The sequence below is a fragment of the Haemaphysalis longicornis genome, unplaced genomic scaffold (genome assembly GCF_048455015.1).
Source record: "Haemaphysalis longicornis isolate Haplotype H1 unplaced genomic scaffold, Haemaphysalis longicornis Haplotype H1 scaffold_6, whole genome shotgun sequence".
In the NCBI taxonomy this organism is placed as follows: domain Eukaryota; kingdom Metazoa; phylum Arthropoda; class Arachnida; order Ixodida; family Ixodidae; genus Haemaphysalis; species Haemaphysalis longicornis.
Genome location: NW_027526407.1, coordinates 37,168,689 through 37,182,251, shown reverse-complemented (window position 1 = coordinate 37,182,251; position 13,563 = coordinate 37,168,689). Strand labels below are relative to the sequence as shown.

General features: G+C 45.0%; 1 protein-coding gene across 1 annotated transcript in view; it reads right to left on the bottom strand.

The window, feature by feature from the left end:
• The window catches only part of LOC144142478 (neuropeptides capa receptor-like), a 151,407-nt gene that overhangs the window by 31,735 nt on the left and 106,109 nt on the right, over positions 1–13,563 (bottom strand). Inside the window, exon 2 of the mRNA XM_077674020.1 lies at positions 1,303–2,157. Coding sequence (XP_077530146.1) covers positions 1,303–1,567 — 265 coding nt within the window. The 5' untranslated portion in view covers positions 1,568–2,157. The remainder of the gene's footprint in view (positions 1–1,302; positions 2,158–13,563) is intronic.

Genomic DNA, 13,563 nt, shown 5'->3' with positions numbered 1-13,563 from the left:
ATTATTGGAGCTACCGGCGCAAATTTTTGTAATGGATAATCTTGGCAATCATTTGTTGCCTGATGCTTGTCGAAGCAGGTACCTTTGATGTGTCCTTCTGTTAACTCTGTGCAATGAATAAATTTTGGAGTCACGCAATCTAAATCGAATGACGCTAAACCGACTAACTTTTTATCAAATTTGTCATGTCTTTCATAAGACTTTTGTCATTATTTTTCCCTTTTGAATAAAATAGCTTAAAACCTAGATACCCCGGTGATTAGTAGGCAATGAAGCAAGGTGAGTGATATGAAAAACAATGTATTCCGGTCCGTTTTCGGCCTCTGTAAAGAAAGTGTGCTGCACATTTGTATTTGTATGATATGCGGCCTTTGCCTCATGCCAGAAAGGATAAGACCTTGCTACTAAGGAGTTTGTTCGCAAGAAATCTTAGCCAACGAATGTAGAATAATGGTGTGCGCTGCTGTCTTCCTAAGGCAGATATACCTACACAGCAGCTTACTGGCTCAAAAATCTGCAATACACAGAAAACAATTTTGTCTACCTTGGTCTAAAGCTTTGTGGCTACAATACACGTGTCTTCCGAGGGGATGTGGCCACTGTGGATGGGATTCGCCGGGTAGTCGATCTTGCTGTAACGGCCCTCACACCGTAATTACATTCATCTTCGTCTGTAATCTCAGCCGTGGCGGCCAGATTCACTATGTGAACGTATTAGTCACTGAGCCACCGTGGTTGGTGGAAAGCAATCTAGATATGTTGGCGAACAGAACGTATGCCTTTACTTCCTGTTCAAAAAGGCAGGACAGGGAGTTCGGCTAAGAGGACGCCACTCTAGAGGGTGGTGCTGAATGCGAAAAGAAATTAATGAAAACATTGCGCCGCGTTCGGGACTCCGATATGGACGTAAGTATTATACGGTTACGCGAACAGACACATTGCACGGACCTTTCGCCCCTAATTATTACGATGCAATGCTGTGCCTTTAGAAGTACATGTGGATGTGCCAATCAAAATAACAATCGCAGCAAGAAACACAGACCTTCGGCTAGATAGACATTCTGAGGTTTTAAATATTGAAAAACCCACAGCAGAGAATTAAATTGTATACCCGGCCCTCGAATACTGTGGATGTCACATCGCAAAGTCATTCTGTGATATTCTTAGAGTAAAAAAGGCGCCGTCCTGCACGTTTTCTCTTCCGCTGTCTCTGCATTATCCAGGCAACAAAACCTATTCACACGCAGACGGCCGACCGAAAGGCAGACAGACAGACAAAAAGATATTGAGTGCATGGCTTACCGAAGACGAGTATGAGCAGGTCGGAAATGGCGAGGGAGAAGAGGTAGTAATTGGTGGGCGTTTGGAAGTGCGAGTTGCGCGCGATCACCAGGCACACGGTCACGTTTCCCACCACGCCACTCACGAACACAACCACGTACAACACTGTGAGCGGAATCACAATGGGAAGCAAGATGTGTTGCGGGCCCAGTCGTAGTTCCAAGTACTCCCGTATAGTGGCATTGTCCTCCAGTGAACTCGCTGCGGCCACCGCCACGTTCTCCATCGGCGTTCACAGTCTGTACGCACAGTTGTCGTGGAACAAAGTGCGTTCTCTGTTTCTGGATGTAACTACACGTCGTATCGCTGTGATGTCTTTACTCACAACACGATTCCCACTTTGGGTTTGCTAAAACTACGGGACCGGGGCGAAGTCTTCATGTCTGCACAATTGGGACGTGGAACAGTGAGCCTGTTCCACGTCCATCACTTTGAGTAGAGCAGCGTTGGTTTCCCGCCAACTTCTTCAGAGCAAGGAAAAGGGCATTCCTCGTCCAGCTGCAAAAAGCACCTAGGAATGCGCTGTTGTACGCACAGCTGGTTAAAGGTACCACGTTTTTGTAAAGCACTAAGAATCCACACTGCTTGTCTTGGACTGCTGATGCTTCTTCGTTTGTGGTACCGTATTCAAGTCATTTGGTCAGGGAGGTACTGCACTGTTCAAGCTGGATTTTGCGTGACGGTGGTTGACGAACGTCGCTGCTTGTCACGATTCATTGCGCAGCGGACTTCACCGATAGGTCGCAGGTATTCCATGGAAATACTTGAGGTTCCTCATCCAGTGTTTCCCAATCAATGGTGCTGTGCAGGTTGAGCCTACGAGAGAGTAAAACAAAAAAATATTTAGCCATCACGCATCCGTTTTGCATTTTTGACACGTTTCACAAAATAGGGATGATTGGAAGCCCACACCGACGATGCATCTTGTGTCTAGGCTCTAAGCCGCGTTTACGCCCCGTATTAGTGCTGAGGTTGCGTGTTTGTGGCATCTCATTTTACCACTACTCTTCCGGCTCTCCACTTATGAACACCAGGATGACTTCCCATTCTAAGCGGAGTTCCACTTCACTAAGAAGACACAACGTATTCTATAGGGGTTACGTGCTAGAGGCAGATGCACTGTGTTACGGCGCCGTACTTGCCCTTTAATATCGTAGAAAAACCAATGCTTAAGAAAAGTTGGCAATCCGAATGGTTCCGGGTGTCATGTCTTCCCGTTTTATACGTAAAAAGTTGATTTTAATGGTAGTTCTTTGTGAGGAGAACGTCGGTCATGAGGAAGCGAGGATGCATGCACCTGCTTGCACTTTTACAAGAATCATTTGACGTGCATACAACGCTTATTCAAAATATTTGTAAGCAAGTTAAATTGCCTCCCATTTTATGGTCACCCTCAGTATCGCATAGAACAGGAGCGGAGAAATAGAAATTTGCTGGTGTACTGGAGTTACCACCCAGCAAACTGTGTGAGGTGAAGTGCTTGCCTCATAACTATACTCGTTGCCTTATCATTGTTGGTGATTGTTTTCATCATGCGCATGATCTAATTGCCTTGCTTCAAAAGTTGTTGAGTTTTCGTACAAGACTCGCCGTCCTTCTCGATGCGAAGCCTATACTAACAGAAGCGAATTACCTCCACCTCACCCTAACCTAGACAGGCAGCAATTAGTATTACTGAGACAAGACAGACTAAAACGACATGCACCCCCGCTAGACGATATCTTTTCTCTAAAGGAAGGGCACAAGAACCACCAGCCTGCAAACACTTGGGTAGATATCCCAATCAGCAACATATTCTATGGGAATGTCCCTACACTATTCTAAGCATTCCTGACATACATAAACCGACACAGCTGCAATATCCCATTGACCAAATCTGGCTGACTCTCGCCTCCACTTTTGAGGAACTGTTGGCTCTAGTGCAGTACATCAAAAACGCACTAGAGCTGCGTTCAGCATTCGCTGAAGACGGCCTGTAATTGGGTTGTCTGAACCACCTCTGGTTCTAAATAAAGTTTTTTCTCTCTCTTTCTCTCTCTTTCTTATCATTGCAGCTTTTTCCTACACCACAAGGGTATTGGGTTCATATTGGCGATTCGTGAACGCAAAGCAACAGATACCAAAATGCAGCAAAAGCCTTCTCTTCAATAGTGTTTCCAGTGACTACGGCGACATGTTCTAGGAAAATGCCCCACTTTGGGTTCCGTCGTCACCTCCAGTACATAAAAACAGAGGTCAACGTATTGGATTTACCAAAATTTCTCTTCCAGGCGCAAATTTTATCGTCGACGACAGCGCTGAGGCTATTCTCGTAAACGTAGCCGTGTCGGAATGCTTGGGAAATCTTAGGAGACAGTCGGCGGTGTGACACGATGACCAGCCGCTTAGCAAGCGAAACAGCTTTTCCCGTCAAAATTGGAGGTAATAGTGTCTTGCTCGCGGTCTCAGACCCGATGCCCCTGTTCAGAGCTGTGTCGCCTACGAAAACGCCCCAGTGCAAAGCCAGCGTAAGACATGACGGCGAGAGTTCAAATTCCTCATTGTGGCGCGTTTACGACTGCCTATTGAATAAAACGTAATTAGCGGCGATTGCTTTTGGTGGTAGAGTACCTAAGATGAAGGAAGCACTGAAGCCCTGCTGACAATGAACAAGGACGTCTCTAGGAGATGTCGCTCTTAACTCGATTCGCGAGAGATGTGACGAGAGACTGCCCCCCGGGAGCAGCGAGCTTTAACTTTGTTAAGCCTCAATTGAGGCCTGCTTCGGCGAAATAAAATGACAACGCTGAAACCGACTCTTGAGCCACAAATTGGAAAGATGGTTGCGTAAATCTTTTAGGTACTGCAGTGACGGGTTATGTAATGCTTATTACGAAACCGGCAAGATCCATTTTCGGCATGCGAATGCTGGCGAATGTATTGTGCTCCCGGAGACGAGAATATCCCAAATGTGGTTACGAGTGTCCGCGAAGTTTTATTCCGATCGTTGCACCCCCCCAAGAGAGAACGGCAATTTCCTTTTTGAAATAACTGCTTTGCGTGTGCCTACGTTTTCTACAGGAACCTCTAAACGTAAATCATTTTTTGTTCAATTTCATTCGCATTATTCTTTCTCGCTCCATTTAAAATACACTTCCTCGTGCAAGTTGCTCAGCGTTAACACAACTTTGCCCTTCCTGTGAACATACCTTTGGCCACTCGGCAGTGATGGTATTTTTTGACTGAATTTTGCAATACGATTATAACACTTGGAAGTTTGTGTATCGAAACCTGCGCTTACAGTCCAAAACTGTGAGTGCAGTAAGGGCCACCGCACCCTATCCTCTACATTTTCATAGACAGTGTCCTGTCCACTCGATCACAGGCTTTGCCAACAGGTCTTGGCGTAAAAGGCTAATCAATTACCGATTGAAAACACCGGAAAAATTTCTGCTGTTTCAATAAGAAGCCTTATTTCTCTTGTGAACAGATACACCGCAAAGTGCCTGAAGCAAGTGTGGAAGCTTATTTATCCCAGAAAGCTCAGTAGTACTTCCCTGAATAATTGATACATTCAGATAATCAGAGACTAAAATTTGGCCCCGGCGAAAGTGTGTGTAATGCAATGGTGGCAAGAGCTCGTTAGTTCGGACGTGATGCTGACTGGGCACGTAATTTCGAACGAGTTGCCATGAAGGTGAGTCTGAATATTGTGAAACAAAGTACGTGCCGCCATAAGGTTAAAAAGCAATGGGAAACCTCATGACCATGTGAACAAATTGTCAAAAAACAAATATCGCGGAAGTTTTTGCTACAAAGGTACAGTCAATCATAAAATACTTCTCCATCAGCTTCATTTGCACGAAGGTCGGCCGATTCCATAATTCTCATGCCTCCTGAGATCTGAGTATCTGGTGTTGTGGTTTATTATTTTCAATATTGGGGCATTTTTTTCCGGTCTGTTATTCGGGACGGCAAAATGTATGGGTGAGTTAAGTTTCCCAGTTAATGCCAAAAATACACACCAAAATACTCCCTAGTTACGGACTCGTGAAAAGACGTTACAGTTGTTGGTTGGTTGCCGAAGGCCGCAAGATTGCACAGAAAGTTTAATTATGATTTGTGGCCTCACACTATACGTCACTTAGGCTTGACGACGATGAAAGTTTGGTTCGCCATCTCAGATATGTTGCGCAGCTGTTGCAATGGCTTTTGGAGAGGTTTAGGGCCTCATTGCTCTAGATAAATGGGGGTGGCTATCGCTTAGGTTTGGAGAGAAATTTTAAACAGGATCAGTACGGCGTAGTTGCCTAGATGGGTTGCTTGTAGCATGCGAGATTATTGTGCAATAAAGTGGCAGTAAAGAGCCCTTGGTGTGTTTCGCAACCGAAATTTTAAAGTTGGAGACAACCATTTGTGTATTTTTGCCTCAGTCATTCCTAACGCTTATGAACGGGGCTTCCAATCTGTGTTATAAATATTTCAGTGATAAGTTAAACTCTGAAAATTTTTTTTGACTTTATGCTGTTAACGGCATGGGAATGAAGCCGCCAGTGGCATTGATCTTGGTCATCCTGCATCTGCGCGTGTGTGCCGTGAGGGCTATGCTTGTCACGTTGTGGACGTTTTGGGAATCAGATGAAACGAAAATTCCGTAGAAAGCGTGAGCCAATGCATATCAGCGGATGTGTACTGGGCTATGTCTATGTCGCATTCACTGCGTTTAACAGCTGGCACCACTTAGAAAGCTAGGTGGCAAACGTTGGTAAGTAAGGCCCCTCTGCTCTGAACCTCTGCTGCTATGTGGCACTGTGACTGTACTGGGTCTCGAAAAACACAAATTCAGGATATAATCGTTGGTCTCCAGCCCTCTGCAGTTTAGCGGTGGAATCTTATTTAAGCTTACGCTTAGAAAGCCCCCAAATATAACTCAGGGATGTCCAAACCAATGTTACAATCATCGTAGCTGAATGTGCGGGTACTTGATACTGGGTCAGAGGAGAAGTGTATTGTCAAGTAAAAGGCGAAAGCGTCGCTCTAAACCTCCTGGGAATGGTGGAGCTTGTTGTGCATGCCTGGAACAAGTGCGTATTTTTGCTCTCACTTGGAAGCAACACAAACCTTGTATAGGCAAACAGTGTTGTTTTCAAAAATACACATTAACCACCAATCTTAGCACACCTGTAGTGACTAAGAAGCAGTCGAGCTTGGTGGTTGATGACAAACGTTTACAGCGCAGGCACATGAAGGACGAAGAAGGACGTTAAACCAGAAGGGATTGTGGTGCAACGTTCTTTTTCGTCCTTCGTGCGCCTGCGCTGTAAACCTTTCTCGTATAATGCTTTATCATACCCGAAAAATGGCCGTGAAAGCCTTAACAACCTAACTAGTTGTTTTTATATATTTTCATTTAGCTTTTTTTTTACTATATCTCAAGCGCTTTTGTATTGCAGGTGATGGTGCTGTGGTTGTCGTGTGTAAGGAGATTCATGTTGCAAGCACCCGCTATCATCTTTACCATTTCCTAAAACAAACGTCCTGAGCTAGAGTATACGTGGTTGTGCTCAACAAAGGGCCCAGAAAGCATTATAAAATTTAAGACGGGCTTGTTAAATAAGCCACGAAAGGAATAATGATCCATAATTTTCGTTGATTTTGTAGAGTCATTCACGGCACCCTTTAAACGTCTCAAAATGACCAATACAATTTGCTTGCAGGGGCTTTTTCTGGCACCTTCCTCACCGAACAACCTTCCCACTGCGCTCACTGTCCTCAGCCTGACACTCTAAACTAGACTTCCCTCCCCCCCCCTGCCCAACCCCACCTTCGAGCAGTGGAAGACTTTCCTCGCGAGCCCGGACCCGGTCGGCCAGCTCAGCCTGGTGACCCGCGCAAGTACAGTCAGTATAAGTCAAGGACTTCCAGTCTAGGGACGCCTCTTACAGGGCGGGGCCCTTGCACCAGCCTTTACTCGACAAATAAAGATATCTCTCTCTCTCTCTCTCTCTCTCTCTCTCTCTCTCTCTCTCTCTCTCTCTCTCTCTCTCTCTCTCATTCGCTCACTCGCTCTCTTACCTCATTGTGCAAACCCCTGTCTTTGCCACTGTTTACGCTAATTGAACACCAAAGACTTAACCGTAAAGATACTTTTCCAGAGGAGAAACAGAGGATTCATAATGACCAATTCCAGAGGCTCGCCACGAAGCTTTTGCGGGGAACTCAACCCTGTGAATTTTTTGTATATATCCTTTTTCGCCGCGTAACTATGCAATAAAGTAGAGAGAACACTGTACCTGCAGTCAGGTGCCGGCGTTAGCGCCGCCGTAGCAACCGGTGGCGTACTTCCCTTAGTTGGCATGCTTAACGGCATGCTTTCTCGTAGACCCCCAGGAATGATATTCAAATTTAGGAGTTCTAAGCGCACAGACTCTGTGAAGGAGCATATGAACATATTTCTGTCTGTGGTCCTATCATTCGTACCCATGAATATGTAATAAAGCTTGATTGATTAAGTAATAAGGTTCCGCCTGGAGGGCTATTAGTCCCGCCGACGTGGTGGGAACCGAATAAATGCTGAACACCTGAGAATCCTTTGTGCATCCGAAATCACTACACAGCAATTTCCGCTCTTCTTCTGCTGAACAGCGGAGCTCAGCAGCGCAACGTCCAAGCTACTAAGACACCATGTCAGATGTTATCCCTCACCAGAAGGGCCTTGCGACAATATAAGACACAACAGAGACAACAAGTTTGTCTTGATCAAGTTGCATGAAGCTTTTATATCGAGAAAATAACCTTCGTCCTTTAAACACAATGCCTTATGGTTCTGAAGCTACAGAAAGCTTTTCAGTTTGTTAACTAGTCATGCCAAGTAAAAATGAAGCCTTCTCGTGGGTATGACAGCACATTAATGGAAGCGCTCTTTCTCCAGATGCTTGTGCCGCATTTTCTTATAGTGGACATTCCTACGAAACATCATGCCGAGAAAAAGCCTCGTAAAGGTTTTAGTTAGAAAGTTGTAGAAAAAGAAAATTGGTCCAGAAAATTTTGCGCCCTTTTTTATATTTTTAGCTGAGAAGTCAGGGTGCTGAGAATTTGTGTCATCCTACCAGAACATAGCATTGTTCCCAGAAGCTTTCGCACACCGCATCATTTTTAAATACAGCTATGCTGTCAGAATGAAGCCCTCCTTTTTATAACTTCATATTTAGACGTGTGAGGATGTACAGATGGCACTGTGCCGCAGTGGGCTCCACAGTATTTACGGAAATAAAAGCTTCTTTTCCTGATTTCACAACGCACGTTGCATGAAAGAAGCTGAACCCTAGGGCCTTTCGGATATTGGGGAATCAATATGAGTACGTAAATAACTTGCATATTTCGCAAGGATTTGTATTTAAGAATAAGTTACAATTTGTACTTTCTCTACTGTGACATTAGAAGTGGTTCTCTTAGCACAGATTTTTCAGGGCATCCAATCAGCTTGGAATACTGTTGTTACTGCATAATCTAGCATAACGTTTCGGTCTGCCTGCGCTCTGGTCTTTACAAGGATCCTGGTTCTGCGTATTCCTGCCGGAGTGTGCGTTTCGATTTAACTCTGTACAAATTTTCAGAGGACAAACAAGCAATCCTGCCTTATGCGAGTTTTATTTATTTGTGCAATTATTCACATAAGTGAAAGAGTAATTTATGTGGTATTATTTTACTTGACGCGAAAAATTTGAAGCATAAATAGGCTTCCGACTGTTGGGCGCCCCTGACAACATCTATATTAGCATCATTATAGAGCCTAAAAAGTTGGGAACAGCGCATATTAAGCTATTCACAACGGAGGAAAAAGGCGGGTGGTTTCGTGATGTGAATCATTGATTATTGCATTATTTAGCGCCGGATAAAAAGCAATGGTACCTATAAATAGCCCATCAGAATGGAAAATGAGGGGCTCGTTTGATTACGACATTACATTTTTACCTATATTACATTTTATGGCTACTGATGGGCAAATAGCTACCGGGGCGTTAAATAGCAGCCGTACTGTAACGTTTCTGACGGGGACTGTGTGTCTTCAAAAAAGAATATATATTTCTTCACAACATATCAAGGCATGCACGCACGGAAATATAGCTGTCCCATCCAAACATTCCTATCAAAGCTTTGGCACCGGGCTGGGGCTACCCTATTGTGCAGAATTTGGCCTCTTGTTTCACACCACCTTGAAGTTTCTTTGTTCTCATTGTGCACTTCTCGCTTTTGAAGACTTGGAAACCGCTTTGAGAGGCTTCATTTGGTTTTCTGCCCAGGATAAATTCCCCTCGGTAACGCTTCGAAATCTCTGGTTTTTTAGTGAACAAGACCCTGTTTCTTGCAGCAGTGAACAATGCTATGGTGTTTATAAATTCGTCAGTTAAGGCAAAGCTGCTTCAACATTTCGCATAAAGTCTACAAAATAAAAAACGAGCTTAAAAAATCGAACATGGGATTTTGGCAGGAGTCAGAAAGGAAATCTTAAGTGGTCTTTCAATGCCCCGTGGTAAGATCGAGCCGGTGTTTTATTTGAAAAAGAGGATTCGTAAAAGGCTGCAGTTATTTACATCACTGTTACCTTCAGCAGCATCAAAGAATAAAAATTTATTTTTTATTCAAGACGTCCGATTTCCTTATTTATTGCTGCATGTTCTTGCAACTCTAATAAGGAGAGACCGTTCTGACTCTAAACAAGGTGGGACATGTAGATGAAGGAACAGCGTGTAACGTCTTCGTCGGCATGTCCCGCGCAGTTCTTGAGCGCATTCTTCTCCTGCTCTGCTGCATACGCCCAACAACAACTCGACAACTCCACGGAGGGAAAGCCGCGCCGGGTGTTTTTTTCAAACCTCAAAATTTAGCAGCCCCGGCATGTCACGGCAAATATGATCGTATTTTAGCCCGCTTCCTTCAGTACTCTGGGTTCTTGCTGGAGGTCATGGAGTACTTCATTCCACCGCCTTGCAAGAGGATAACTATAAACACAGAAAAAACAAGACCACTTCTCATCCTTTTCCCTCGCGGCTTTCACAAAACATGCTCAAAGACGTCCACCTAAATTTCAAAGCGCCAGGGTGCACCGACCCCTTGACGCACCAACGTCCTTCCGGTCGACAGAACCTTGCGAAAAAAGCACAAGGCGCACTATTGTGGGACCATTTCCCTCTTTCCCTCCTCTCTTACTCACGCTATTTTTCTCGTGCGAACTCTCTCGCTAGCTCCGTGTTTGTGCTGATGTTATTGCAGTGGCCTTGGTTTATTGCTTCCATAGGCTGTCCCCACCCTCTTAAGGGTGCGGGGCGCTATTCTTGTATGAAGCGCGAGAGCGCACATCTGTTAAACGCAGCAAAAAAAAAACAAGAAAATAACGCACTGTGCCAAAAGCAGCGCCACGACCTTTATTTTCACAACTACGTTCTGTTTAAATATTGTACCGTTTCTCGACGCCCTCTTTTTGCGTGTATCCATATCTTTACTGATATTTCCAATTCACTCTCGTTGAACGGTCGCTGAGAATAAACGCTGAAAAGCCGCGAATCCTCGCACTTTCGTAACGTTATACGGTCGCTGATGTAGGCAGTGCTCGTTTGACTATGCGGAAGAATGTAGTGAGAGTGAAAGAAAGTGGCAGCTGAGGGCCTTCCTTCACTAAACACATTTTATGCGCCGGTAATGAGACAGAGAAAAACAGAATCGGGAAAGAGCATAGGCGGACAACGAAAGCGCACAATTCCTGTGAGAAAGGCTGGGTCACTAAAGCTTTTGAGCCACAAAAAGAAAATGGGCGCGCTGGCGTGGCAGCTGTGAACAAGTTTAACGAACCATCATGCTTTGGCGAGTAATTTGTTTCTCGCAAAACAAATTGTGGGATAATGATCGTTTAGGGTTACAATCTGCCGAGTGTCGGTCGCAACCTCTTAGCAGTGACTTAGGGGGAGTTTACTGATACCAACTGCGCAGGCCGCTGTAGAACAAATTGCGGGTTCTCGTGAATACCTAACAAAATCGCGTGGTTTGTGTGTTGTTTAGTTGCATTTTTTGAGGATTAGAAGTATATTGCGTTTTAAGTTTATGCGTTTACTCGGTTCATACCTGCCATTCGCATTGCATTGGTCTGTGTCTCCAGTAGGTTTAATTGAATGCTGACACGCTTGTCGAAATGCGACTGCTGGAGTGTTTTATATTTGTAAGACGAAGTACACACGATTATTTGCAAAGGTCCTGCAAACCCCACTTTAGCAGCAAACATTCTAGCTACCATTTTTTTAGCTTACGTTAGGGACAGTGAACAACTCTCTTTTCAGCTACAGACCCCGTGCAGCGAACGGCCGCCGGTTAGATAAAAATGTGAGCGCCATTCGCTGAAATATGAGAGCCACTACTGTTGAGATCTGCCAACGATGAATGAGCCTTCATAATGTGGGATAGGTTTGCATCCGGGCCACCAACATCTAAGCAGAATGCTTAATAAACCGCCGTCTTCTCGCAAAAAAGAGCTTGCTGCATTGGCGTATCATTTACACGCGTAGGCACCTTGTCCGCAGTCTGACAAACGGCAACTAGAAGAGTAAAGAAATGCTCGAACGCAACCGTATACACCGTGACGTTATGTTACCCCTGGCCTCCTTAATATTCACCGTCGCGTCACACGCTAAAGACAGTCAGGACTCCTACATCTACCGCCGGCGGATGTACTGCAACGTCATAGACCACATTATGTCTTCCCCTGAACCCACGCTGCTTGGCTCGGGATGGCGCCACCGGGACCACGCCACAAGGCTTGGGGTTGGAAATAGATACAGGAGAGGCGCATTAAGTGATGTCCCTTAGCAACGTCACACTCTCCACTTGGAAGGCAGGTATGTTCGTCCGATTTTTTTGCTACATATTTGATTTGTGCTATCACTGCCTTTGTTACTGGAAGACGCCAAAGTTTTGCCGACGTACCCTCCGGCAATTAGGCAGTTATAATGCTTTCATAAGTAGTACCCCCTCCCCTCACGGTATGTGGTGTGCTGTAATTTAGGGTGACCATTTTATGAGGCCCTGAAAAGTCAGCAACGTAGATGCACCACTTTCTTAGGCAGTCTCGGCCCCTCCTTCAGGGTAAATGGCTGAGCTAAATCCTGCCCCCGGGAACGATGCGGATGCGAAAAGTATGTTCCGACCTCAACCTCGATATATTTTTAGCAGAGATGAGCTTGCCGGATCCGTCCTAAGGAACCTATTCTTAGGCAGGGCCTACTCTTTTGTAAAATCGTGTCTGGCAGGTTTAGACAACACCAGGCAGTGTAACATCGCGCTGGAACCACGAAAATTGCATTTTACTTTATTCAATATTTGTGCGTTCCAAACCCACATTCACGCGCTCTTCGTCTGTTATAAGCCCGCCTTTCTTTGTCTACAATAGGTTGCCAGCCATCTTTAAATCAAAATTTCAAACCGAGATTCCTTGTCTTTGCTGCATTTAGCGCGTATAAACCCGTGCATGACGTCGAGTTGAAGCGAAGCGTCTCAAATTTTAAGACATCCAAGTTTCAGAGGAAGGCCTAACCAAACGATAAGGAACACGCTATTCCCTATCTTATGAGTACATTACATATCCTCCGGGGAAGCTGGCCTGTCCTGTGCATAGTAGCGCCTCTAGCAGGTATGGCAGTAGAGGAGGCAAACGTTTCTTCCGGACAGCTTTGTAAAAGTCGGGCTGTTCGGTTGGTTCTATTGTTATTATTCCTTAAGTTTTACAGTAACTGGAGCGTCCTGTCGCGAAATGGGCTTTTGATAAGCCCTGGTTAGTCTCGGACCTTTTCTGGCACATTTCGGTTTTAAAAAGTAGAAGGGAGCAAATATTTGTTACATCAACAAAAACGCCACCTGATTTGCGTATAAATCGTGGTGGTCGCACGGTTCTTCAGACAATCCTTGCAACTGCTATTAAATACAGGTTATGTGTTAAATTTTCCACCAGAACTTGTTATTTTTTCTTTCACTACAGATGAGGTCGCCCTAAAGGGTTCCTATGGTTGATGTTGTTCCTGCGAAGCAAATGTAAAACATTAGTAACATGCCGGCGCAATAGACACGGCACGAAGCTGTTGCATTGTGTCCTCTTCCATCCTTCGGAACGGAGAAAAATCTAGGCCGTCGCATTTAAAGTTCCCGCGGAACGAAAAATCAATTCGAACGTCGAGGTTTCCCTGCGCGCCCGTTTCAGCA